Source organism: Convolutriloba macropyga, chromosome 10, assembly GCF_964194025.1.
Source record: "Convolutriloba macropyga chromosome 10, txConMacr16.3, whole genome shotgun sequence".
Taxonomy (NCBI): Eukaryota; Metazoa; Xenacoelomorpha; order Acoela; family Convolutidae; genus Convolutriloba; species Convolutriloba macropyga.
This window is the reverse complement of record NC_134477.1, coordinates 7499776-7527374: the sequence shown is the minus strand read 5'-3', so window position 1 is coordinate 7527374 and position 27599 is coordinate 7499776. Positions and strand designations below refer to the sequence as shown.

At 32.5% G+C, this 27599-nt stretch overlaps 1 protein-coding gene across 1 annotated transcript; it reads left to right on the top strand.

Annotated features, from left to right (window-relative positions):
* Positions 1-277: 277 nt before the first annotated feature.
* LOC142348222 (purine nucleoside phosphorylase 1-like) lies at positions 278-15161 on the top strand. Its single transcript, XM_075399499.1, has 4 exons — positions 278-501; positions 8116-8337; positions 13825-14049; positions 14551-15161. Exons 1-4 carry the CDS (start codon positions 282-284, stop codon positions 14763-14765), a joined length of 882 nt encoding a protein of 293 aa, XP_075255614.1. The 5' UTR covers positions 278-281; the 3' UTR covers positions 14766-15161.
* Positions 15162-27599: the final 12438 nt, after the last annotated feature.

Below are 27599 nucleotides of genomic sequence, written 5' to 3'. Positions count from 1 at the left end.
TATTCTATTCGTTCAATCCCAATCATGCTTATTGGAATCAACGGCGGCTATTTTCCGGCAATCTGCCGGGTATGTTTTATTTTCTGCCCACATTTGGATTTCTTCCAAACTATAAGCTGTGTTTTTTTCAATTGCCATTATAAGTTTTGGGTGCTTATAAGTTTTTTCATTTTCTTAATAAATTTTGGTTGCAATTTTTCGTACTCAAATGTACAAATCATTTCAATGTGCAAAAGTGTCGTGTGAAAGAGTGTGTAAAAGTGTATCTTTAAGGTTATAGTATGCCACCTCCCAACGAAGGTCACAATGAACCCCTCTCGTACGAGGAAGTATGTGCAATAAAAGACGATTTGCAATCCAAATTAAATGGGAAGACACCGGAGATTGGAATTGTTCTTGGATCCGGTCTTGGAGGCCTCGGAGAACACATCGAAGATGCAGTTTTTGTTGATTATAAAGATGTGAAACATTTTCCACTATCAACCGTGATTGGCCACAAAGGTAGGTTTCCCAAAGGGAGTTGTAATTGTATACAATTAAAATGCCATCTTTTGACGTAGCAGATAATGAAACGATGCAGTTAGACACGGTGAAATTACAAATGTCAAACGCAGAAATCCGCGCAGGAAACACTTTTAGATTTTCAAAACTGTTCTCTTCGATGAGAACACAGATAAAAAGTACTGACGACATTGCGTCTTCCAACGCATCCGGAAGAAGTTGAATTTTATTTGGTTCTGTTATTAAGTGCCTTTTTTGTTTTTTAATTGCTCTCAAACGAAGCTTGTAGCAATTATATTAGTGATGTCGGTCTTCTTTAGGCGATTTTTCGCTTGACCAATTTTTCGTCTGACCCATTTGACTTTTCGTCCTCAAAAACAGGATAAACAGGTAGCGCCCAGAGGGCGTTAAGTGCTCTTAGAGCCTTTCAGCTCACTAGTCTCCAAGTATGCGATTCACATAAACTGTTATAGTTTAGAGACTTATACTTATGGTGTGAAGGGCGGGTCTTAGAGGTTGAACCCCCCATGCGAGCTTCTCTAAGCAGCAGCTGTCTGATACCGAAGCCAACAGTTTGCCGGTCATTTGAGAGCAGTTCGCCCGATGTTAGTCGGTTATGTTTGCTAAATGTTCTGTGAAGTTTAGCTGCAATAGACTAGCCGAGACAGTATAAACCTCCTATCAAGCTTTTGTTTAATTAATTGCTCTCTAAAGATGTCTGTATCTATCATATTGTCCCGTTCGTCTTTTTAATGCAATCTTGTTCCACCGGTTTTTTGTTTGTCCATTTTCTGACCATCGACTGCGTGACTTTTTTTCTTGAGAAACGGAATAAGCTGTTACTGCAGAGACCACTATATGCCTTTGCAGTTCTCTAAAAGAGTAAGTGGTCGCTGAGATTACGATTTGCTGAGACGAATGGAAGACTTGAATTGACGCGATGTGTAATTTTGGGATTTTTATGCGCAGCGTTTCTGCCTCAAATAATTCTGCTTTGTAGGCGTAAATTTACAATCTAAAGGGCAATTTTAAGTGATTTTGACCCCTCGTCAATTATGCCCCTCCCTCCTTTTGCACCCTCGCATTCCCATTCCCCTCAGCCAGTCAGACTTGCTTGCCTACGTTTAAGTTTACTGTGGCAACCAAAGCCAACCCTTGCCATTTGTTTGAATGCAACTCGTCCGTCGTTATTCGACTATGTCATGTTTTTTGTACGAAACCTTTGCTCCTTATGTCCATTTTGTAACTCCCTGTTGCGGCTGCTCAAGAATCTCAGCGGAACCGATATATCACAGCCTGGATCTTGAGTTTTACGCCGGACTGGTTCTTCACAAGGTTCGATTGATTAACAATCTCGTCGAAACAATTAGTCGCTCAGACGTATTAAAGGACTGTAACTTCAATTTTGTTAGAAAATTCTTAGTGTTAATCAATGTTCAATCTCGTGCTGAAGTTTGTAAGGCTTCACCCAGTAGCTAATATTGTTGCTAACTTCTCGTCGAGTAAGCTCCACTAACGTAAAACTCGCAAGATCTTAAAATCTAGCAAAACTTAGCAAGACCAAAATTGTTAAAGATTCAAATTTTAGTCTAAACTGAGAGCCAACTGCTCTTGGTAGCAGTTTACAATGATTCTAAATACAATTCGGTTTTATTTTTCAAACAATTGGGTTAAAGTAAATAATTAAATATTGATCATTGATAGTTTAACATCATCGCTACTTGTTTCTGATTGGTTAATCAAGAAAATGGTTTAGGTCATTGTTTACATAGTAAATGTCAAATTACTGCAATATTTACTTTTATTGACGTAAACACGGACAGTTATTAGGTGGCGCTAAATGCCTCCTATAGACGGTATTTGACCTTTAATGGTCACCTAAAGTATCATAAGATAAACAACTTAGGAAGTTTAACAATAAATGACAAAATATCGAAAATTGCCTTTTTTTGCACCATATAAGTGCTAATAGCCACACTTATGGGTCTGATGCAATAACGTTCGTTGGGTACGAGTAGCTTAGAGGTAACGCTAACCGTGTGCTATAACCTCGGGTTGCTCAGGTTTTACCTTCCAAAAATCGGGGGTTGTACAAAATTTCTGTTATAACTTGTAAAAATTTTCAGTTTTGACCATTTTGAGTTTTGACGAATTCTAAGTTTTTTTCAGTTTCAAAATTTTTTTCTTGCTGTCTGATGGCTTTTGTAGCTGATTTGAAGTGGCGCCAACATCGACGGCCCTGTTTTTGATCTCGGAAACAACATCGTAGAATACTGGCGCTAACTTCACTACTGGCCGGTTCAGTTCTCAATGTGCCATTTTGACTCTCGCTGATCGCACAACCCCGTCAATACCAGTGAAGATCTCAATGATTCGCCCGTTTGTACTCCCAGAGCATCACAGAGTCATCTACTAGCCTTACTAGCTCGCCTTCTTTCAGGTTTCGCACTTGTTCTTTTGACTGCTTCGATCTCTGGTTCCATTGAGGAAGGTAATCGCGAGTCCATTTTTCCATATCATGTCCGCATATGCTTGAGCCGTTTCGAAGAATTTTTTCAGATCATGGTAGCGTTCTCTGGATGGCATGAATGGTGCACTCGCGTTCTCTCGTCCTAACAAGAAATGATTAGGTGTGATTGCCGTCAAGTCTTCAGGATTGTCACTTACTGCTCTCAGGGGTCTTGCGATGAGAGTCTGCTCTACAAGACACATTGTGGTACTGAGTACCTCGTCGGTGAAGCTTCGGTGGTCCAAGATGGCAATCATGACTTTCTTGCAACTTTAAACCGGTCTCTCCCAGATTCCACCAAAATGTGGAGCTCCAGGTGCATATTTCCAAACGATCTTTTTCTGAGCTAAGTCACTCTCAATCTTAGCATTGTCCCACTCGTGCATGAATGCTTTCATCTCATTGGCTGCTCCAACGATGTTTTTTTCATTGTCACTCATGATGGTGTTCGGGTAGCCACATCTTGCAATGATTCTTGTCACTGCAACCAGACATGACGCGGTTTCCAATGATTGTGTCACTTCGATGTGTATTGCTCTGGTTGTTAGACAAGTGATGAGGCAGCACCTTCTCCTCAAAGTACGTCGCAGCAATTTAACTTCGAAGGGTCCGAAGTATTCGACTCCGGCATGGGTGAATGGGAACACATGTTCATCAAGTCGTTCTCGGGGTAGGTCTGTCATCGGTGGGTGGATGGGGTTGGCGTTCCTGTGTCTGCATTTGATACAATTCGACTTGATTTTTCTTAATGCGTTTCGCAATCCAATAATCCAGAACTCTTGTTGAAGAATGTTTCTCACATACTCTGTGCCTTCATGTTGGTTGTCTCGATGTGCTTTCTCCAACAGAAGTTGTACAACTGGATGTTTCGCTGTTGATAATATTGGGTGTTTTGCATTTTAATCAAGGTTTGAATGCTTCAGTCGACCTGTCACTCTAGTTGTTCCATCTTCCTCTATGAAGGCGACAGTTTGGCGATGTTCAATGTTTTGGAGATCTCGTTGCTGTTTGCTCTAGACTTTGAAACATTCGGGAAGCTTTCGGTTTGAACAAATCGAAACAGTATTTGCTCTCCTTGAATTTTGTCTGCTTTAAGGGTTCCCTTCTGCTTCGTCTGGAATCTCATGCAGTAGGCAATGAAGTTTCTAATTCGGTTCAAGGTACTGTATTGTCTCCAGTCAAATAGTTGGTCTAGTTTTTAGTTTCTGTGGCTACAGTACTGGTAGCTTGCTCGGGTTCGAGTTCGTTCTCTTGACACCATGGCTTTGACCAGTTATCTTCGCTCCATTGTAGCCATGCCGGCCCGTATAACCACATAGACTCCTTGAGGCCTTCGATGGACATCCTCGGGTTTTCGGCAGGGTTTTCGACACCTTCGACGTGCCTCAATTGATCCATCGATGAGTTTTCCAGTTTCCGCTGTTCTGTTTGCAACGAACATATGTTGTCTCTTGAGTAACTTGGCCGGCCAAATTCCTGTGCCAGCTTCTTCATGAAATATCTTATTGCCACAGCACGCAATTGACATGGCGTCATCCACATTGCAAATTACTGGGATAAGTTTCTTGTTGTGAAGAATCAGTGTCTCCGCTGACTGCAAGATATGATTTCGATTTTAAGGCATGTCTTTCGAAGATGTTGTGCTCACTACCCTCATCAAATTGAGTCTTTGTTGTGACTCTGGAACCCTCTTTTGCATCTATTGAGTGATTTCCTCCGAATATTTGTTGATGTTTTTGTTGCTTTGACATTCTCATCAATCTTGTGAGGTTGAACAATATGTTTCAGTTTCCTCCACAATGTTTCTTAACTGTTCTGTTTGGCACACGGGTGCTTCATACCGCTTTCACTCTGAGAGGCTCTTCTGTTGATGAACTGTGCAGTTGACGTGGTTTGTTAACCCAATGAATCTCATGCACCAGATCCGGTTTTTCGGCCATTTCGGAGATGAGTGAGTAGTACACCTGCTCTTCGGCTATCTCAATTGTGTTATCTACTGGGTGTAGAAGCCTAATTCTGCTTAGAATCAATGCCTTCTTGAATGCACTTCGTGTGTTCGTCGAGTTCCGCAATTGCTTCATTGAGAGAGTCTAGAAGCTTGTTCCCTTTTGAACAGCTTCCAACAACTGTTTGTACCAGCTGAGTCTCATACTCCTGTGTCTGTTTGCCAAACGAAAGTGATTGCTGCTGTAGCTCCAGCAGCTCTTCCAAATTTCTGGATTTCTTTTGGAGAACTGAGATTTCCTCTGATTGTGATCTGGGGTTAGTTTGACTCAGTTTGCAAGTTGAGATTTGCTCAGCTACCGCTAGCTCTTTACTGCTCTCAGACACCGCTTTCGAGATTCTGTAATTCTTGCCTGGAAATAAGTAATTTGATGACGTTGCTCTTCTACTACTCCCTGACTGACAATTGGAGCTACTGAATTTAAAGATTTCTCCCGCTTCAGTTCTCTGCACTGGTAAGTTGCTGCATCCTTTGACTTTACTGGGGTTCCCTTGTGGACATGTTTGTAGCCTACTGAACCATTCGGAACATAGTTTTGTCTAATTGTTTCCAGCTGTACTGAAGTTGACAATGGAGAGTTCAATAACTCATATTCCTTCACCTTATCAATGATTTTCTGAAGCTCTGCTATTGTTTTCTGTTTTTTTGAAACGTTTCATACATTCTTCACATTTTTCATTTTCCGACAAACTTCGCTGTTTGGCCTCGTAAGTTTTAAAGCTTCTATGTGCTTTACTGCATAGTTGATAGATTCTTGTCTTTTTTCAATTTCACGACTGAGTTCAATTTGAAGAGTCGATATCTCTTCCTCTAGTCGGGTAGACAACTGCGCCATTTGCCAGTTTGCCTTATCTATTGTCGTTCTCACTAATTTGTATTCGTCACTGTTTCTTGCGAAGTTGTCGCTGATCTTTTTTCTGTAATACCGGTAGATGTCATCGTAAGGGTTTTCGTCCCAATGTTTTCGTTGACGTTCACGTAACACATCGTGTTTCTGGCTGACTGTTGCCAATTCTATTTCCAGACGACTTCGTTCAGTTACTAGGTTGAACATTTTGCTGTTAACAGTCATCATTTCTGTTGCGTTGATGTCCCCCATGTGTGACAAGGCAGCTGATTGAATGCAACGCTCAAGTCTTATCCACACTTTCGTTAGTTTCCTTCTTGTCAAGATTGTCCAAAATAATAGCTGTTATTATCGTCCGGGCCCTGTTGTTTGGGTTGATCCACAATGCAAATCGAACATTCGTTGCTGTCGTATCGTGGTTCTTGTTGTCCAGGTGGTGTTGCTGTTGGCCGGGTCGTGTTACTGTTGTCAGGGTCGTGTTGCTGTTGTCCGGGTCGGCGGACCAAATGTTGCGGCTGCTCAAGAACCTCAGCGGAACCGATATATCACACACTGGATCTCGAGTTTTACGCTGGCGTGGTTCTTCATAAGGATCGATTGACTTACAATCTCATCGAAACAATTGGTCGCTCGGACGTACTAAAGGACTGATACTACTAATTTTGTTGATTGATGTTTGGAAAACCCTTAGTGTTAATCAATATTCAATCTCGTGCTGAAGTTTGTAAGGCTTCAGCTAGTAGCTAGTATTGTGGCTGACTTCTCGTCGATTAAGCTGAACTAACGTAAAACTCGCAAGATCTTAATATCTAGCAAAACTTGGCAAAAAGACTAAAGTTGTTAAAGTTTCAAATTTTAGTCTAAACTGACAGCCAACTGCTCTTGGTAACAGTTTCTAATGGTTCTAAATACAATTTGTTTTTACTATTCAAACAATTGGGTGAAAGTATATTTTCAAATATTTATCATTTATAATATAACATCATCGCAGCTTGTTTCTGATTGGTTAATCAAGAAAGTGATATAGGTCATTGTTTTTATAGTAGATGTCAAATTACTGCAATATTTACTTTTATTGACATAAGCACGGATAGTTATTACGTGGCTCTAATTGCCGCGATTATACGGTATTTGACTTTTAATGGTCACCTAAAGTATCATAAGATAAACAACTTAGGAAATTTAACAATAAATGACAAAATTTTGAAAAATGCCTATTTTGCACCATATAAGTGCTAATAGACAAGTGTGGGTCTGAGGCAATAACGTTCGTCGGCTCCATGAGTAGCTTAGAGGTAACCCTAACCGTGTGCTATAACCTCGGGTTGCTCCGATTTTCCCTTCCAAAAATCGGGGGGTGTACAAAATTTCGGTCCCTGCTTGTAAAAATTCTCGGTTCTGACCATTTTTGAGTTTTGACGAATTCTAAGTTTTTTCAGTTACAAAATTTATTTCTTGCTGTCTGATGGCTTTTGTAGCTGATTTGACGTGGCGCCAACACTCCCATCAACGCAATTTTTTAATAACCCAAATGAATAGTTTAATCTCACATGAATTATCCAATTCTCATGACGGCTTGTACAAACTTGCAATAGGAATGGTAAGTACAACTGAGAATATTGAACACTTGGTACGCAACATACCATGGTATAGAAACAATCCTTACCTGCAATATATTTTTCTAAATCACCTTACGTCATATAGCCTTTAGTATATTGCTTACATGTTTTGCTTTTTTTTTCGGGCTAATTTGATACTAGAGGTCTACGAAGTAGAGCTGTTTTCAGACAATGGCCAGCTATCTAAACCAATCGTCTCGTCACACTGTCTTAATTTTTGATGAGTTGTAGTTGTATAAAACAATAACAGCTAGTTTCTATCCATATTTCGCGAAAAATTTCATAAAAAATGTTGTTTTCATAAAAGTGTTTTCGTGCATTTTTGCTGTTACATAGCTTTTAATTAATGAGTGTGAGCGGAACTGAAATAAAAATGTAGTTTTAGGATTTTAAGAGAGTAAAATTGAAAACTGCAACTACGAGTTTCTTAGTTTCTCAAAAGGTTTAGAAACATTTTCTCTTCTAAGAACAACGTAAGTCCAGAGTTGAACAAGTTTGTGTAAGTGATTACCTGATTTCTGCTGCATAGGTTTTCTAAATATAAAAATCTTTAACTGGAATCTTTAACTTTCTGCCGATAGACTTTGAATGCGGTTTTTGTGACTATTTAAAGTTGTCAACATTACCTTTTCAGGCAGATTCATCTGTGGTACATTTGCGGGGAGAGAAGTGTTGTGTATGCAAGGAAGATTTCACTGTTATGAAGGACATCCGATCCACTTAACTGTTCTGCCCATCAGAGTCATGTCTCTACTGGGAATCAATTCTCTAATTCTTACAAATGCTGCGGGCGGATTAAACGAGTCATTCCACGTTGGAGATCTGATGATTATCAAAGACCATATCAATTTAGCAGGTATGCATCACCATTCATAATTTATTCATTAGACTTGGTGAAAGGGTTGCTGAATGACAACCAGTAGACGGATCTTAGTCATTTTTCTTAGTGTGAGCAATAAATGGTATTCATTGCCACATGTGAACAAACTAAAATGTGTTTTTGAACTAATAGTTGAATGTTTAGCCTAATATGACGCAATACTGACTATTTCAATAATTAGGTAGCATCATAAGTGATTAAAAGTTAAAAGGAGCTACCTTATGAAATCATGCCAGTCTGAAAAAAAAGAGAAATCACGCCCACTTACGTTTAAAATCAAAACATTTTTTGAGGCCAATCCTTTTGTTTCTCTGTCTGCGTGGTGTACGCTTCATAAGTCCTGATCTGTGTATAATTTTGAACACGGGCAAAACACCAATTACGGATAAAACTTAACCAAAATTTGACACTAAGAAGTTTGTAAGTTAACCTTATCAGACTACTCTTTTAGTATATGTAATTAGTGATTTCACTCGGCCTACCGGCCAATCTATTGATAACTCGATACGTCGGAAAGCAGTCGTCAAAATTACTTATATGAGTTAAAAAGAAACAAGGCGGCTCGGTAATGTGCAATGGCACATAAGGTTCCGACCCCGCCCATCCACAATTTTGTGGATGGGCGACCAAATGAGGAACAGATAGAAAAACCCAAAAATTATTTTTTGCGAATCCCAAAAAAGCCCAAGTCTTTTTCAAAAAATTCTGTATGAACGATAAGATAACCTCCAAAACAAATAACTCAGTGGAGTAAAAATTGATGCATTAGATTGCTGTAATATGTCAATATTAAGAAAGCGAGTCAAAACGAACAGCAAAATCAAACAACAACAACAACAAACATTAATTATATCAAAAAATTTATGTCCCTCTTAAAAACTAAATTTAATAACAAAGTCAACATACCGTCAGATAAACCTGAAACTAAACAAAAATAACTTAAAAATCACCAGAAAACATATGCGACCAGTCCATAGAAAGGTTGGGTAACAATTATACAAAAAAGAACAAAAACAGAAAAGTAAAAAAAATTAACTTATTTTTTTGAAACAATTAACTTCAAAGTAATAAATACCATTAGGAATAAATTAATATTACCACAAATTTGCGATTACCACTGCTTCTATAGAAGGGCATTAGGACCTGACCTTATTCATTTTTTAAAGCGGCTAAAAAGAACATCAAAGAACAAACAAAATTTCAATTGAAACTTGCCAGAAAACGCTGTCAAAACCGTCAAGCCAATTTTTGGCACTAAAAATACATTTGATTGCGCCTTCTTCAAACAGCTATAATTTAGTACGTAGCTATTCATTAGTAGGACTAGGTAACAAGCAGACAAAAAAAGCGAAGTGCTAAAGTATGTAATTTTTTTTTCGAAACAAAATTACATTTAATGTCATGAAAGGCATTAATAACAAAAAGAGCTATTTAAATAGGGTTCTTTATTCAAAAAAAAAGCCCTCGAGACCTGTAATTATCCAGAATATTTCTTGCATCTACAAAAAGAACGTCAAATATGACAAAAATCAAATTAATTTAATTTTTTTTTGTGAAAAAGCGGTGTCGAAGCCAGTAAGGTCATAACAAAATCTTTAAAAAAAAGATTTTTGGACACTAATCCCTTTTATTCCCTTGACACCCATAATGTCATATTTGACCTGTAATCAACTAACGAGATTAGGTAACAAAAAGAAACATAAAAAGAACAAAATTGCGAAGTTAAAAAAGTTATTTTTTAATTTTGGAAAACGATGGGTTTGAAAGTCATAAAAGCCATCAGCTATCTGCTAATATCAGAATATCGGTTTTTCTATTCTTCCATGAAAAGCCAATGAAAGCTATCACTAAACAGGAAATTTCATACGACCGAAACGACAAAGTATAGATGACAGTTAAGACAAAATTAAAAAATTCAATTGATTTCTTCAAGAAAGAGGCGTCGAGGCCATTAAAACGATGATTTATATCTTTCAAGATTTTAATATGTTCAATTGTGTTTTAATTTGAATGCTAATAAGGTGACATGAGAACTGTCAATAATGTGATAATGTGACAAAATTAGAAAACATGAAAAACTGGCAAATATCAAAACAAACAAAAATCTAAAATCTTGTAGTATCAAAGCCAGAAAACAATAATTTCAGGCTTAAAACTGCAACCGAGAATAAATGTTAACTCAGTAGAAAGAAGAAGCAGTCTTTTTTTGCTGACACTAAGCTGGAAGTTGAACAAATTAAGAAAAAAAATAGAGGAAAAGTTAATTAAGCCATTATTTATTGAAAAGTCAATTATTTTTTAAAAAAAACGACCATAAACTTTCAATTAAAAAACTAAATGAATTAGCCTGGAGCTGTTTCGCAAGCAAATTGGTTGGACCTATCACTTCTGAGCTTTAATTTGATATGTTCTGTTCTTTATTATTAAAAAAAAGTCTTTTTTTAAAAAAAAAAGACCGACTGATTACAACCCGATTTTTTTTTGGATTTTAACAGTCCAAGAATGGCCCAAAACTACCCCTGTTAATACTTATTGTCCGTTAAGAACAATTGATTTTTCAAATGTTGTAGATATAGCTAATTTCTGAGTTGAAACTCAAAATAAATTTTGCATTTTTGATAATCAACGAGTAAAGTTAGCAAAAAACGGCAAAGTTTTAACTACAAGGCACTCTCTGCGGACTCTGAAGTAGAAATAGCCCCCCTCTGAGTCTACAAAGATTGTATGAGTGTTGTTTGGGGGTGTACTGTAGGCAAATTTAATCAAAGTGGACTAAAGTAGCTTATTTCGTGCTGTTGTTGATGAAAAAGGCTAAATTTTGAAATGTTTATCCAGATTTTTTGACCAAAAAATTAAATCAAAACAATCAAAAATGCTTGTTCGTCTTCAAAAATGAAAGCAACGACACTATTCTTAAAAATTATAACAAATTTTAGCAAAATTGACGAAAATTTAGGCAAAAATTCCGGAAAATGTGAATAAAAACAACGTGAATTCACTCTTCTTTTCTCAGAAGTTTAAGCCTCGATAACTCCCTGTAGAAAACGAAAATTAAAAAAATCTTTTTAATTCCATATTCTACGCTGGACGAGCTTTCTAATGATACCAGTCTCAGCTCTCTACGATGAATATATCGAGCGGCGAAAATTCACTGAACAAAAAAAAAAAACCCAGTTGAGTATATAGTTCCTCCCCCCTCAAGAGGGTCGGAACAACAAGGAGGCTCGATAATGTGCGTTTGTACATTATGTTCCGACCCGGCTCATCCACATTTTTGGCTTAATTGTCTACCAAAAGAAGAAGAGATGGAAAACTTTCAAAAATTTCATTGTTCAAAAAGTATTTCCTGTATGAATAAAAAATTGCTTCCAATTCAACTCACATACTAAATAAAATAATGCCACATTAGAGGGTCGATGAGACCTGCAAATATATTAAGATTATGAGACAAGACAAACAACAAAATCCATTGACAAAAGAATATTATTTCACATCGAAAACTCAATGTTTATTAATAGCCCCACAGCGATAGCTGGGGCTATTATTGGCCTTCTCTTGGTTTTTTTTTATTTCGTCATGATTTTTGTTACGACCATATGACGTCACAGCCACTTTTTGTTCATTCGTTCATGCAATTTCAACTGAATTGCATGTGTGACGTCATTTTTCGCTCTTAGTGGAGCGAGTTTTTTTTGTTCATGCGCGTGATTAAATTTTTGGTCACACTTGACTTACCTCACTCACAAAAATGACTTCCTCACTTTGAAATTGACTTTTATTTACTTTATTTCAAAGAGGTAAGGTCAAATGGGAGTGTGTCACTCTAAATGAAGTTTATTAGAGAGCAGCTAATAGAGGCAGCAATAACTTATACAGACTTTTCATCAAAATATAACAGATCAGCCTTCAATGAAAAGACGAATTTTTTTTGGCCTGTCTTTTTTACTGTTTTTAGACTGCCGATCTACGAATCTATTGCGGCTATTTTCTGGCAATCTGCCAGCTATGTTTTTTTGAAAAACCTAATATCGTAGTCAAAATAGCGTCAAATAAACCTAAACTAAACAGATTATATTGTACTTCACTAGTCATGGGATCAGTCCTTAATGAGACTCGGTAACAAGTAGACAAAAATGAGCAAAAACGGCAAAGCTAGAAATAGGTTTCTATTTTTTAAAAACAATTTTAAATTATGAAAATTATCAGATGTCAACTGAAAAAACTGAACTGAGACTAGGTCACGAGAAGAAAAAAAGAACTAAATATAAAAACATTTGTCTTTGTGGAAATTTATTTGAAATGTATTTTTGAAAGTCAAATGTAAGGTATAAACTGAAATCATTAAATAGTTATTTTATTTCTCTAAAGAACGCCGTTGAGATCTGAGCAACAAATTTAGACAAAAATCAAAAATTAAATAATTTTTTGCAAAAAAAGCGGCGTCGATGCCGTTGAAACAATAAGTAATGCCCTAAAAACTTAAAAACATATTCAATTCTTGGGCCCTTCAGCAGCACCAATAATGTGATATGAGACCTGTAATTAACACGAATAAGTAACAAGTAGACAGAAAGGAACAACAAAGTCCAAAGTTAAATAGTACGTCTTTATCTTTTCAAAACATGTGATTTCAAAGTCATGAAAAAATTTAGCTATCAACTAATATCACTAAATGAGTTCACCATAGGGTTCCTCATCCGTAGGAAGCCGATGAGACCTACATTTATCTAGCATGTTTATACGGCTACAAAAAGAACGACAAATAAAGACAAAAATAAAAAAAAGTCTTCTTCTGGAAGACGTTGTCGAAACCGTTAAAAACCATATTCTGTTCATTGAAAAAATTGATGTTCAATTGTGCGTTCTTTCTAAACACTCTCGAAGAACACTCTCAAAGGAAGCACACTAGAACTCCTCGGAGTTAACAAAGATTGTGTCAGCAGTTTTTAGGTGTATTGCTCCGGCAAATTTAAAAGTTGACTAAAGCTTATTTCTTGCCATTTTTTAATGAAAAAGGCTGAAGTTTGAAAAGTGTAGCAAAGTTAAGCCAACAGATTGCATCAAACAGTTCAGAACAGCCGTCTATTTTTAGAGGTATAACCAACAACAACACTATCGTAAACAGTTTCAACATATTGTTTAAAAAATGCGTAAAATTGCGGAAAATGTTAACAAAACCTATGAAAACTAGTCGATTGTTCACAAAACTTTAAACCTCAATTACTCCGTGGAAAAAACTTGTCAAGTTCAAAAATCTTAATTTTTTTCTATGCTGGACGTGCTTTCTAATGATACCACTTGATGAGTACGATAACATTTGATGGTACAATGAATATATAGATCGGCCAAAATTGACAAAAAGAACCCCATTTGAGTATATAGTTCCTCCCCCACTAATGTTGGCCGAAACAATTAACTTAGATTCTGTCTGCTTTGAATGTTATTTGTAACTATTTTTTTCAGGAATGGTTGGGTGTATGAACCCTTTGATTGGGCCAAATGAGCCCAGATACGGAGGAGAGAGGTTTATACCCACTAGTCAGTCTTACGATAAAGAGTACGGTCAAATGTTCAAATCAGCAGCCAACGAATTGGGACTGTCGGATGCTATCAAAGAGGGTGTCTATGTATTCTTATCTGGACCTTGTTTTGAAACCATAGCAGAAGTCAGAATGCTGAAGACTATGGGTAAGTGTAAAAACTCGAGCTTGAAACAACATGAAACTGAAAATATGAGTTTAAAAGGAAAGTATAATAATGTTGAAATCTTGGATGTCGGGATTTTTCAAGAACTACAATAATTACAATAAAAGACTAGAAAAGGCTTCCACATCGAGCTTAGCTTTACTTAAAATATTGCAAATATAATCATCGCCAAAGCATTTTTCGAGAGATTTGAAATGTAAAAATTTAGTCTTAAAAATATAAAAATTGAAGAAAGTTATTATCTGGTGTTTTGTACAATGCTTTGTTTTTGCTGTAAAATTACAAATAGTAAAATAAAAACAGTGCAAAAATTGTACTGAGGGATCTTATGTTCGCGTATGAACTTAAACAAAAATAATAAAGAGCATGTATAAGTATGGACTGTGACCTTTACTTAAAATCGATACGGATGCAAAATTCTCAAAACTCAACTGCCCTTAACATAGACGCTAATGTTTTGCTCTAATTTTGGATTTTTTCCAGGCGCGGACGCAGTTGGCATGTCTACGATACCAGAGGTCTTAGTTGCTGTTCACTGTGGAATGCGAGTATTGGGAGTGTCTCTTATCACAAACGAGGCTGTATCTTCATACGAATCAACAGCAGTAGCCAATCACGAGGAAGTGTTACAAACAGGCCGAAAGAGGGCCGAAGACATGGTTAAACTTGTTAAGGAGTTTTTGACTCAACTAAAGTAGAAAACTTATCTGATAAAAACTTGCGTTATTATGAAGCAGTATTTCACGCTGTCGAGTGTAACTCTGATGTTGACACTGGAAGTGTTCTATGTCATGGATTGAGTAATCAAGAACTAATGCTACTGAAAATTGCCAAGCAAGAAGTCAATTGGAATAAAGATGCAATAAAAATTTGAGGTATGGGATGACGACTGTATCATTTAATCTGTCTGCTGTTGTTTCTCTGCAATGAACTTTTTTTTGCTTGTGAATAATTATGTGAATATTTGATTTTCTTTGTATATGAATTTCTAATTTGTAATTGGAAGTAGTTTTGATGAGAATACAAAACTATTGACGGTGATTATATTGACAGGTAACTATTGACAGGTAATTATAAATTGACTTGGTACTGAACTTGGTTGTCTGTTTTAATTAGAATTTAGAGCTTTTCAATTGCTCTTAAACAAAGTTTATAACAATTATTCTTGTAATGTGGTCTTTTAAGTGCAATTTGTTGCTCCACCAATTTTTGTCTTACACTTTTAAATTTTCGTCCTCAGAAACGACTAAAACAGATAAAGCGCGGAGGTCAATAAGTGAGTGAGCAGCCCCTTACGCTTTACTAGACTCTAAGTATGCAATTCAACAAAACTGTTTTGAAGAGACAATTTTATGGTGTGGAAGGTGGTTGTTAATCTTAAAAGTTGGACACCCCGCAGTTAACCCCCCTCCCCCCTCCATCAACACTCCCTTGTCCACCCTTCTTCACCTGGCGATATGAACCCCCTCTCGTCCAGCCCTCCTAACACTGCCCCCATCCATCCCCTCACCTCCCCACACTCGGCTCAACCCACCCTTACCCTAATGCTAACGCCCCTAAACCCAAGCTAACTACTACAAAAGACAACCGCCCGCGGGTCGTTAGAGCAAAGCGCGCGACATCAGTCAGTTTTATTTATTTTTGATTTCATGTGGCTTATGTTTTTGTGGCACTGTTCCTCTTTCCCAATAATTCGGGAACTTGGTTATTTTTAGCGGTCCTTCACAACGCTTGGATGAAAACTTTTGTAGCAAGTTTAAGTATGATCCAAAGGCGACTACTGTCCTCCGTCAGTTTTGCCATTAATTTAACATTCGAACTTTGCTAACTTTTGTAGCAAGTTTAAGTATGATCCAAAGGCGACTACTGTCCTCCGTCAGTTTTGCCATTAATTTAACATTCGAATGCTAATTTTAATTGCTTTCGAAAAAAGATTGAAGCAATTATAGTCATGTGTCTTTTTGCGAATCAAAGAGCAGTATTGGCTTTCTACAGTTTTTTCAATCGTAGAATGTGAGTTTTGGGGTTTCAATCGTTTTTTCTTTGTTTTTTGTTCATGCGTTTGATATGAAATTGAATGGAGCTACGAATGATTTACCTCGTTGAAAAAATCACTTTTTCTGTATAATTTTTGAAATTTTTAGAGGAACAATTTCTTCATTTTACTCTTTTCAGTTATTTTTAATTAATTTATAGTTTTAAGACTTAATGACAGATAATTGATGGTTTGTTTTTCATGGTTTGATTGTTAGACAAAGTATTTGTCCCTATTGTAGCGGGTTGTGTTAATACGCTTGCCTAGACTTAATTGCGCTCGAAAAAACTCAATTCTTTTGACATTTGACTTGGAAGTAAATGAGACCCAGGAAATTCTGAAGAAACCAATCAAGTCATCATCATGGTTATCTTTCAAGTATGGAAATAATAATATTCCTCTAGAAATGTTAGTTTTTTAATAACGCTCTTAATCTTTAGTTTTTGTACGGCATTGTCAAAATATTGAAAATCATGTGGCTGGTTTCAAAAACGCGATTCACCTTACAATGAAACCATTCGCGTATAAACATTGGAAACCAAATTGAATGACACTGCCTGTCTCCGCCAATTTTTCTCATTGCCACTAGATTGACATTTTCACTTAGTAGTGCTGCCCAGTACCGGTAGTAGCACAAGACTCCAAATTATGCGCTAAAGGTTAGTTTCAAAAATAGTGCCGAGATAGATTCTGTTAAAATAATATTAATACATTTATCTCTTACGTTTTTCGAGAGAATTTTTTACGGATAGAGGCTGTCACGTTTACCTTGACCACTGCATACATTCTAGTTACATTAATACACTCAATGAGAAGATATTAAAATTACCTGAAAATATTACTGGCAGAAGTTGCGTCGTAGTTGAATACTCGAAAAGGATTGTTTTGTGAAATTACTTAGCTACTTAATAAAACAATGAATAGTTATCTTTCAAGAGAGAAATTTAAGAGAAAAGTGCTGGATGCAGAACAAGGTTAGCAACGGGACGGAAATACCAGTTTCCAGAGATATCATACGAAATCAAAGCACAGAACTTAAAAGAATGGTGCCTTCAACATTGTCAGTAGAACCAGAAGCAAGATAGTTTTTAGACCTCAATTATTTTTTCACCTGTGTTGGTGAAAAAATAATTGTTTTTTGCCATCTGAAATTATATGACTGTTCAAAGTTTACGAAGATACAATAAAAAATGGAGCCAAATTTGATGTAAAGATTCAAGCAATTCTTTTTGCTATAATTAGAAAATCATCAAACTGGGAAGAAAACAAGCACTAAAACAGTTTCAATACTTACTGAAACAATGAATTAATTCTATCAGGCAATTTTGAGATCAAACACGACGTGGCAATGACTGCTGTCACTTGAGTTTTGTTTTCATCAAAACTAAGCTCTGTATTAGCAGCATCCTAAACCTAATTTTTCAAGCGATCCGTTCAACAGAATATGTTTACTGATTATCGAAAACTTTAAAATGATGATACTACTGTAAAAAGAGGGGAACATCGATAATGTTTAACCTCGCCATCAAAATATTGACCCATATCTTTAATTACAGTTGGAAGTACAACTTTTCAAATCATATTTGCAACCAACTAAAATCCTTAGTCGAACTATTTAATGTTCTCTCAAATCAAGAATCGGGATGTCAACAGAAAAGCAAATTTTTTGAACGCGTAACATTGTTAATATAAGAAGTAAGATTGAGCATCTTAAATTGATATTTGCTCACAAAAAGCACTTAATTTTTTTGCATGTGCAGACAACAAAGTTTTACTAATGTCATACAGTAGACGAGAGTTTTTCGAAATAATTGTTCTAACTCTTGTGTATCTCAAAGTTCTATACTGATTCCCCTGCGACGCTTAAAAATATAATATATCTGAATTCGAGGCAGAAATCCTTTAACATGGTTTTTATAGCAGATGAAACTGTTGTCGAAGATTGGAAATTAGACTTAATTTCACAGAGCAAATTAAACACAGAGGAAAAAGATTTAAAATCTACGGCAGTTGGGAATAATGAAAACTGAAAGCAGGTTATATCTGAGTACATACAAAGCAAAGTTGATGGCATACTCCAGTTCCTAGAAAACGACAGACTGTTATTTTAAAATGCAAAAAAAAACAAAAGCTCTAAAGAAACTGTTTCAAATCTTTTGATATATTTAAAATAGACCGTTTAAAATGGACCAAAGTTTTATTCTTCTATGGTCTGCATGTATATGATTTCCCTCAAACGAAGTTTGTAGCAAGTAGATTAGTCATGTTGGTTTTTGTATGCAATTTTTCGCTTGACCGATTTTTCGTCTGCCTCATTTGACTTCTCGTCCTCACAAACAGGACAACAGGCAGCGCTCCGAGGGCATCAAGTTCTCTTAGAACTTTTCAGCTCACTATTCTCCAAAAAATTCGATTCACAGAAACTGTTTTGGAGACCTACTTATGGTGTGAGGGTCGATTCTGAGGTTGACCCCTCATCCCCCCCCCCCCCACACATCAGCCCCCTCACATCACCCCCCCCTCCCCTCAAATGCCGACATGTGCACCTTGCTCAGGCCGTGTAAGGGCCGTGTGTAGCCAAAGACCCCTCCCACACACACACACACACACACACACACACACACACACTGTTTCCCCCACCCCATCAGTCCCTCCCCCAGTGCAACCCCACTGCGTTCACCTTACACCCCTTCAAATAAGCTAAGGCTAGCCTCACTAAACCGTGGCTAGCTACTGACGACGTCAACCGCTCGCCGGTCGTTTGAGAACAATTCGCCCGATGTTAGTTGATTATGATTTCAATCTTTATTTTAAATCAAGTAATTAGGGTATAGAAAGGATATGTTCAGCATTTTGTGCAATAAGGTTTTATGACCCATCGAAATAACTACATTGAACAGAACAAAAATTGTTAAGCTTAAAAGGAATAGAATTATGAGAATAATTCTTTCAAAAATACAAATTCAGAGCGTTAGCCACCACTGAGAATCAAAAAGTTACCTAGCTTGAGAGCTGTTTTCAAATGAGCTGACAAAACTAACAATGAGAGTAATCAAAAAGCACGATCAGCTCTGTAAATAAACAATTAACTAGTTAATAATGCAAAGTAAAAGAAATGATCGTACAAAAACGATTACTATCAAGTGGAATTCATAAGAATATTAAGATGAGTCTGGGTGTAGCTAGAGTAATATCACTTTTCCCGATAAACATTACAGTCTTTCATATTCGATGCAGAAAAATGACCTTTATTTACTACATATGATTATACTTTAATTTTTTATATTTTTTATTCACATAATTGTATGAAAACATCTGCTATGCAATTTTACTACTTATAATTTCACTGCTGAACATTTCAATTCTATTGTTTTGTTCATTTGATTCTCATTTTCTTATTATTGATAAACTGTAAACGTACTGAAATAAAGAGTGAACACAAGCAGAACTACGTAGCTACATAACAGATCGATAAACTCCAATTTTTATGGTATCCTTTTCTTTTCCTAAGAGTCTACCTGCCAATCCAGCCCGAAGAATCATCAACCGAACGCATTCCATCAGTAGTGTATGAAAAGTGCTATCCAGTCCCTTAACTGTCACATACCATTGAGTCATTGATTAATATAACAGTAAGATGGTAGTTTACCTTGATATTAATATTTTTTCATATAACTGCAATATAATAGTTTTTACCTTATTGCTAATATTTTGATTGATATTACAATAAGATGATAGTTTACCATATTATTAACGTTTTGATTATTTATTAGAGTTTACCTTATAATTATTTTTTTGATTACTTTTATAGTTAACTTTAATATTAATGTTTTTGATTAATATTACAGTTCAACTTTAATATTAATGTTTTCATTAGTTTCTATAGTTTACCCTAATGTTAATGTTTTTGCCTAATTTTACAGTTTATTTTTTATTAAGGTTTTGATTAATATTACTATTTACCTTATTATGTTATGCTCAATAAACAGTAAGATGTTACTTTACCTTAAAATTGATTTTAATAATTTTGTTCATACTATAACAACATTGTGATTTATCTTATTATTAAATGTTTTTGGTTAATATTACAGTAAGATAATAGTTTACCTTAATAATAATTTTTTATTAAAATTGCAACAACATTCTTATTTACCCTAATAATAAAGTTGTGCTTAATATTGCAGTAAGATAATTTTTTCTCTTCATACTAATGTTTTCGTTGGTATTGCTGTAAGATAAAAGTTAACCTGAGTTTTTATTTTTTGTTAATTTTATAGCTTAAATTGTTATTATGTTTGGCTTAGTATTATAGTAAGATAGTTGTTCACTTTAATATTAATGTTTTGATTAATATTGCAGTAAGATAATAGTTTACATTAAATTTAATGTTTTGGTTAATGTTAATGTTTTTAATACAACAGTAATTAATAGTTAAAAAAAGTTTTTTTCTATTTTTTATAATTAGAACAATGTTTTTATTGTTATTGTTTTTAGTATGTTTTTAGTAGAACTGTGTATAAAATGTGCTAGGCGGAAACCCCACACAAAACCTTCCAGAAGTATAGTTATCAGCCAGTTTTGGGAAATTAACGAAAGCATTAAACTTGTCGACTGGGAAGATATGTCTTCGTTATTTAAAAAAAAAATTGTCTAAGCTTTAATTTTGCAAAAATTTTTTATGCGGTAGCTGGATAGCACTTTTTATACACTACAACCATCCCTGATAAATCTTAAAAGTCACCACTAGACTGTGTGCATGAACAGTACCAATATCAACATCAATTCTTTGTCAACTAAGTTAACAGAATGGAAATGTTGAAACAATTAAAAGCAAATCACGAGAAAGCTGCAAACCCGCTATTTTCAAATATTTTTTTTGAGTTTTTAATTTTGGAACTTGCTTAAGGTTATAGATATTCCAGAATGTCAGGCCAATATTAACTGTCACAACTTCTTAACAGTTACAATTCAAAAAGGGCAAAAAGTTGGCAAATAAATTTAAAAGAAGATCTTCATTATTATTTTGAGAAGATGGAATTCGCCACAGTTTGTTGTTTCTCAACACTCACTATTTTCCGAGGAGGGCAAAAATGAGCGCCAAGACAATTTTTCGGCTAGCATTGTACCCTAACATTTTCTTACAGAATTGAATTGAAAAGACTTTTCAATTTATAGTTTAGAGAAATGCGTGTGAGTTAACCAACGAAAACCTTTTCTTATTTAGTTCTAATAAAGAATTTACCATCGTTTAAGCATATGCTAACAAGCACAATCAGCTAAGTTTCTTATTAACGTTTTAGATTAATATTACAGTTTAACTTAATTATTATTATTTTGAGAATAAAATTACAGTAAAATATCAGTTGACCTTACTTTTAATGTTTCGCTTAATATTACTGTTTTTATTTCTAATCATAATGTTTTGATTAGTCTTATACTTTACCATAAAATTGATGATTTTGCTTAATATTACAGTTTACCTTATCATCAATGTTTTGCTTAAAGCAGTGCAATGTTAGTTTACCTTAATAATAATTTTATTATTATTGTGATTTACCCTAATATTAATGTATTGCTTTGTTTTGCAGGAAGATAATAGTTTATTTTAATACTATTGTTTTTGTTAAAATTGTCGTAAGATAATATTTTACCTGAATATGGATTTTTTGTTAATTTTATAGTTTACTTTATTATCAATGTTTTTGGTTAGGATTACAGTTTAAATTTAATATTAATGCTTTGTTGAATATTACAGTTTGTTTTTTGTATTACTGTTTCGATTAGTTTTACCTTATTATCAATGTTTTTGCTTAAAAATACAGTTTACCTTTTTATTAATGTTTTGAGTAACTTTACTGTCTACCTTATAGAATAATGTTTTGATTAGTTTTAAAGCTTACCTTAATATAAGTTTTTTGCTTAATACTACACTTTACCTTTTTATTAATGTCTTGATGAGAATTATTTTTTAACTTTTTATTAATGTTTTGATTATTATTACAGTTTAACTTTAATATTATTGTTTTGAATATTACTACAGTAAGATAGCAGTTGACCTTATATTTAATGTTTTGGTTTAATATTCCAGTTTACTTTTTTTGTTTCCCGTTAATATTATTGTTTTGATTAGTTTTATAGTGTACCTTAATTTTTTGCCCAATATTAAACCTATCGTTTTGATAGATGTTTTGATTAAAATTAATGTTTAACTTTTCATTAATGTTTTGATTAACGTTCCAATTTAACTTAAAGAATATTGTTTCGAATAATATTACAGTAGGATAACAGTTCAGTATTAATGTTTTCATTAGTTTTTTTTTAGTTTACCTTTGTATTAATATTTTTGATTAATAATACCGTTTACCTATTCATTAATGTTTTGATTAATATTACTGTTTACCTTTAATGTTAATGCTTTAATTAGTCTTATAGTGTTCCTTGAAATTAATGCTTTTGTCTAATATTGCTGCTAACGTTTTTATTATTGTTCTGATTAAAATTACTGGTTATCTTTTTTAAATATTTTGATTGCTGTTACATTTTGACAATAATAATATTGTTTTGATCATTAATACAGTAAGATAACAGTTCAAGTTTACATTACTATTAATTTTTTGCTTGATATTACAGTGTACTCTTTTATTATTGTTTTGATTAAAATTACTGTTTAACCTAATATTAGTATTGTTGCTTAATATTACACCTATTATGTTGAACCTAATTTTGAGAATTTTGCTTAAGATTACAGCTTGCGTTTTAAATATTCTTTTGATCGAAATTACTGTTTACCTTTTAATTATTGTTTTGATTGATGTTACATCTTAAATTTAATAATAATATTTTGATTAACATTACAGTAAGATGACAGTTCTGTATTAATATTTCGATTAGTTTTATAGTTTACATTAAAATTATGTTTTTGCTTGATCTTACAATGTATGCTTTTATTAATGCTTTGATTACAATTACTGTTTAACCTAATATTAATATTTTTGCTTAATAATACAACTCACGTTTTTATTAATGTTTTGATTATTATTACCGTTTACCTTTTTTATTGTTTTGATTAATGTTACTTTTTAACTGTAATATTAAGGTTTTGATTGACATTACAGTAAAATAACAATCCCATATTGCTTTGATTAGTTTTATAGTTTACCTTAATATAAATGTCTTTGCTTCATATTACAGTTTCAACTTTTTCGTAATATTTTGATTAATATTACTGTTTGCCTTTAATATAAATGTTTTGATTAGTTTTGTAATGTACCTTAATATTGATGTTTATGCCGAATATTACCGCCAACATTTTTTTAATGTTTTGAAAAAAAACTGTTTACCTTTTAAAAATTTTTTGATTATTGTTACAGTTTAACTTTAAATCTAAGGTTTTGATTAATAACAGTTCAATATTAATGTTTTGATTAGTTTTATAGTTTTCATTAATGTCAATGTCTTTTTTTGATATTACAGCTTACTATTTTATTATTGTTTTGATTAGTATTACTGTTTAATCTAAAAATATTTTTTTGCTTTGTATTACAGCTTACGTTTTTATTAAATTTTTGACTATTTTTACTGTTGACCTTTTTATTATTGTTTTGATTGATGTTACACTTTAACTTTAATATTATTGTTTTGATTAATATTACAGTAAGATAATAGCTCAACAATAATGCTTTGATTCGTTTTATAAGTTAACTTAATATTAAAGTACTGTTATTGTTTTGATTAAAGTTACAATTTAACTTTATTATTACTGTTTTGATTAATACTACAGTAAGATAACAGTTCAATATCAATGTTTTGATCAGTTATACAGCTTACTTTAATATCAATGTTTTCGTTTGATATTACAGTTTAATATTTTAATTTTGATTTGATTGATATTGATGTTTAACCTAAAATTAATTTTTTTGCTCAATATTACAGCTTAAGTTTTTATTAATTTTTTTTATTATTATTATTGTTTACATTTTTATTATTGTTTTGATTGATGTTACATGTTAACTTTAATATTAATGTTTTGATGGTTTACCTGAGTATTAATTTTGAGTTGATTTTTTAGCGTACATTATTTTTATGTTTTGCTGAGTATTATAGTAAGATAATAGTTCATTTTAATATCAATTTTTTAATTAATATTGCAGAAAGATTGTAGTTTACCTTAATTTCAATGGTTCTTTTAATTTTTATACTCAGAACAATGTTTTTATGGTTAATATTTTTAGAGAGGATGGTTATTAGCCACTTTTGGGAAATTAACCTTTTCCTTAATATTTTGATTAATGTTAGATTTTGACTCTAATATTAAAGTTTTGATAAATATTACAGTAAGACAACAGTTCAGATAAATGTTTTGATTAGTTTTATGGTTTGTTTACCTTAGTAAATTTTTTTTTGGTGAATATTACTGTTTACCTATTTATTATTATTTTGATTAATATTACTGTATACATTTTTTGTTTATGTTTTGATCAGTCTCATAGTGTACCTTAATATTAATGTTTTTGTCTAATATCACAGCTGACGTGTTTATTTTTGTTTTGATTTCATTTACTGTGTATCTTTTTTAATGTTTTGATTAATGTTACAGTTTAACTATGAAATTAATGTTTTTTATTGATAATACAGTAAGATAACAGTGCAATAATAATGTTTTGATTAGATTTTTATTTTACCTTAAAATTGCTTGATATTACAGTTTATTCTTTTAGTAATATTTTGATTGCTATTACTGTTGAACCTAATTTTGAGAATTTTGCTTAAGATTACAGCTTGCGTTTTTATTAATGTTTTGATCGAGAATACTGTTTACATTTATTTATCGTTTTAATTTATGTTACTTCTTAACTTTAATTACAATATTTTGATTTATATTACAGTAGAATGACAGTTCAATTTTATTGTTCTGATTAGTTTTATAGTTTAATTTAATATTATGTTATTGCTTGATATTACAGTTTAATCTTTTTTTAATGTTTTGACTAAAATTACTGTTTAACCTGAAAGTAATATTTTTGCTTAATATCACAGCTTTCGTTTTTTTAATGTTATGAATAAAGTTTGTTTCTCACTTTTTTATTGATGTTTTGAATAATGGTACAGTTTAACTATAAAATTACTATTTTGATTGATAGTACACTAAGATAACAGTTCCATATTAATGTTTTGATTAGTTTTATAGTGTACCTTAAAATTGATGTTTCTGCTTGATATTACAGTTTACTGTTTTAGCATTGTTTTCATTACTATTACTGTTTAACCTAATAATAGTAATTACTAGGTAGCTTACTATTGCAGCTTGAGTTGTTTTTATTAATGTTTTGATTATTAATACTGTTTACCTTTTTATTATTGTTTTGATTAATCTTACATTTTAATTTTAATATTTATGTTTTGATTAATATTACAGTAAGATAACAGTTCAATATTTATGTTTTGATTAGTTTTATAGTTCAGATTGAAATTCATGTTTTTGCATTACAGTTTACTTTTTTATTAAAGTCTTGATTGAAATTACTGTTTAACCTAATATTAACATTTATACTTTTGCTTAATAGTACAGCTTACGTTTTTATTAATGTTTTGATTATTATTACAGCTTACCTTTTTGTTATTGTTTTGATTAATGTTACACTATATTTTTAATATTAATGTTTTCAATAATAGAACGGTAAAATAGCAGTTCAATAATAATGTTTTGAATAGTTTTATATTTGTCCTTAGTTTGAAGGTTATTAATTAACATTACAGTTTACATATTTTTTAATGTTTCTATTAATATTGCTGTTTGCCGTTAAGGATAATAATTTGATTAGTTTTTTATAGTGTTGTTTTGATGTTTTTGACCAATATAACACCTATCGTTTTGATAAATGTTTTGATTAGTTTTAAAGTTTACATTACTATTAATTTTTTTTGCTTGATATTACAGTTTACTTTTTGTATTATTGTTTTTCTTAATTTTACTGTTTAACCTAAAAATAATGTTTTTGCTTAATATTACTGCTTAATTTTTTATTAATATTTTGATTATTCATACTGTTTACATGTTTTTATTGTTTTGAATAATGTTACATTTAAACTTTAATATTAATACTTCGATTAATTTTACAGTAAGATAAGAGTTCTATATTAAGGCTATGATTAATTTTATAGTTTACCTGATATAAATGTTTTTGCTTCATTTTACCAACTTTTTTGTAATGTTTTGATAAATATTGCTGATTGCCTTTAAAATTAATCTTTTGATTAGTTCTATAGTGTACCTTATTATTGATGTTTTTGCCCAAAACAAATTAACGATTTAAAAATTTTTTGATTAAATTTACTGTTTACCTTTTCTTTAATATTTTGATTAATTAATTTAACTTTGATATTACTGTTTTGACTAATACTACAGAAAGATAACAGTTCAATATTAATGTTTTGATTAGTTTTATAGTTTTCAATAATGTCAATGTCTTTGTTTGATTTTACAGTTTACTATTTTATTTTTGTATTGATTAGTATTACTGTTTAACCTAAAAATATTTTTTTGCTTTATATTACAGCTTACGTTTTTAATAACTTTTTGACTATTTTTACTGTTAACCTTTATATTATTGGATTGATTGATGTTACATTTTAACTTTAATATTATTGTTTGGATTAACATTACAGTAGGTAATAGCTCAACAATAATGCTTTGATTCGTTTTATAAGTTACCTTAATATTAAAGTACTGTTATTGTTTTGATTAAAGATACAATTTAACTTTATTATTACTGTTTTGATTAATACTACAGTAAGATAACAGTTCAATACCAATGTTTAAATCAGTTATACAGTTTACATTAAAATCAATGTTTTTGTTTGATAATACAGTTTACAATTTTATTATTGATTTGATTGATATTAATTTTTAACTCAAAATTAATATTTTTGCTTAATATTACAGCTTAAGTTTTTTTTTGACTGTTATTAGTGTTTACCTTTTTATTATGATTTTGATTGATGTTACATGTTAACTTTAATATTAATGTTTTGATAGTTTACCTGAGTATTAGTTTTGAGTTGATTTTTTAGCGTACATTATTATTATGTTTTGCTGAGTATTATAGTAAGATAATAGTTCATTTTAATATCAATTTTTTACTTAATATTGCAGAAAGATAATAGTTTACCTTAATTCCAATGGTTCTTTTTTTTTATACTCAGAACAATATTTTTATGGTTAATATTTTTAGTGGAGTCCTGCATTTTAAAGGCTATGCGGATAAACCACACAAAATGCTCCAAGAGGAAGGTTATCAGCCACTTTTGGGAAATTAACCTTTTCCTTAATATTTTGATTAATGTTAGATTTTGACTCTAATATTAAAGTTTTGAATAATATTACAGTACGATAACAGTTCAATATTAATGTTTTGATTAGTTTTATAGTTTACCTTAGTATTAATGTTTTTGCTTAACATTACAGATTACTGATTTATTAATAAGTTGATACATATTA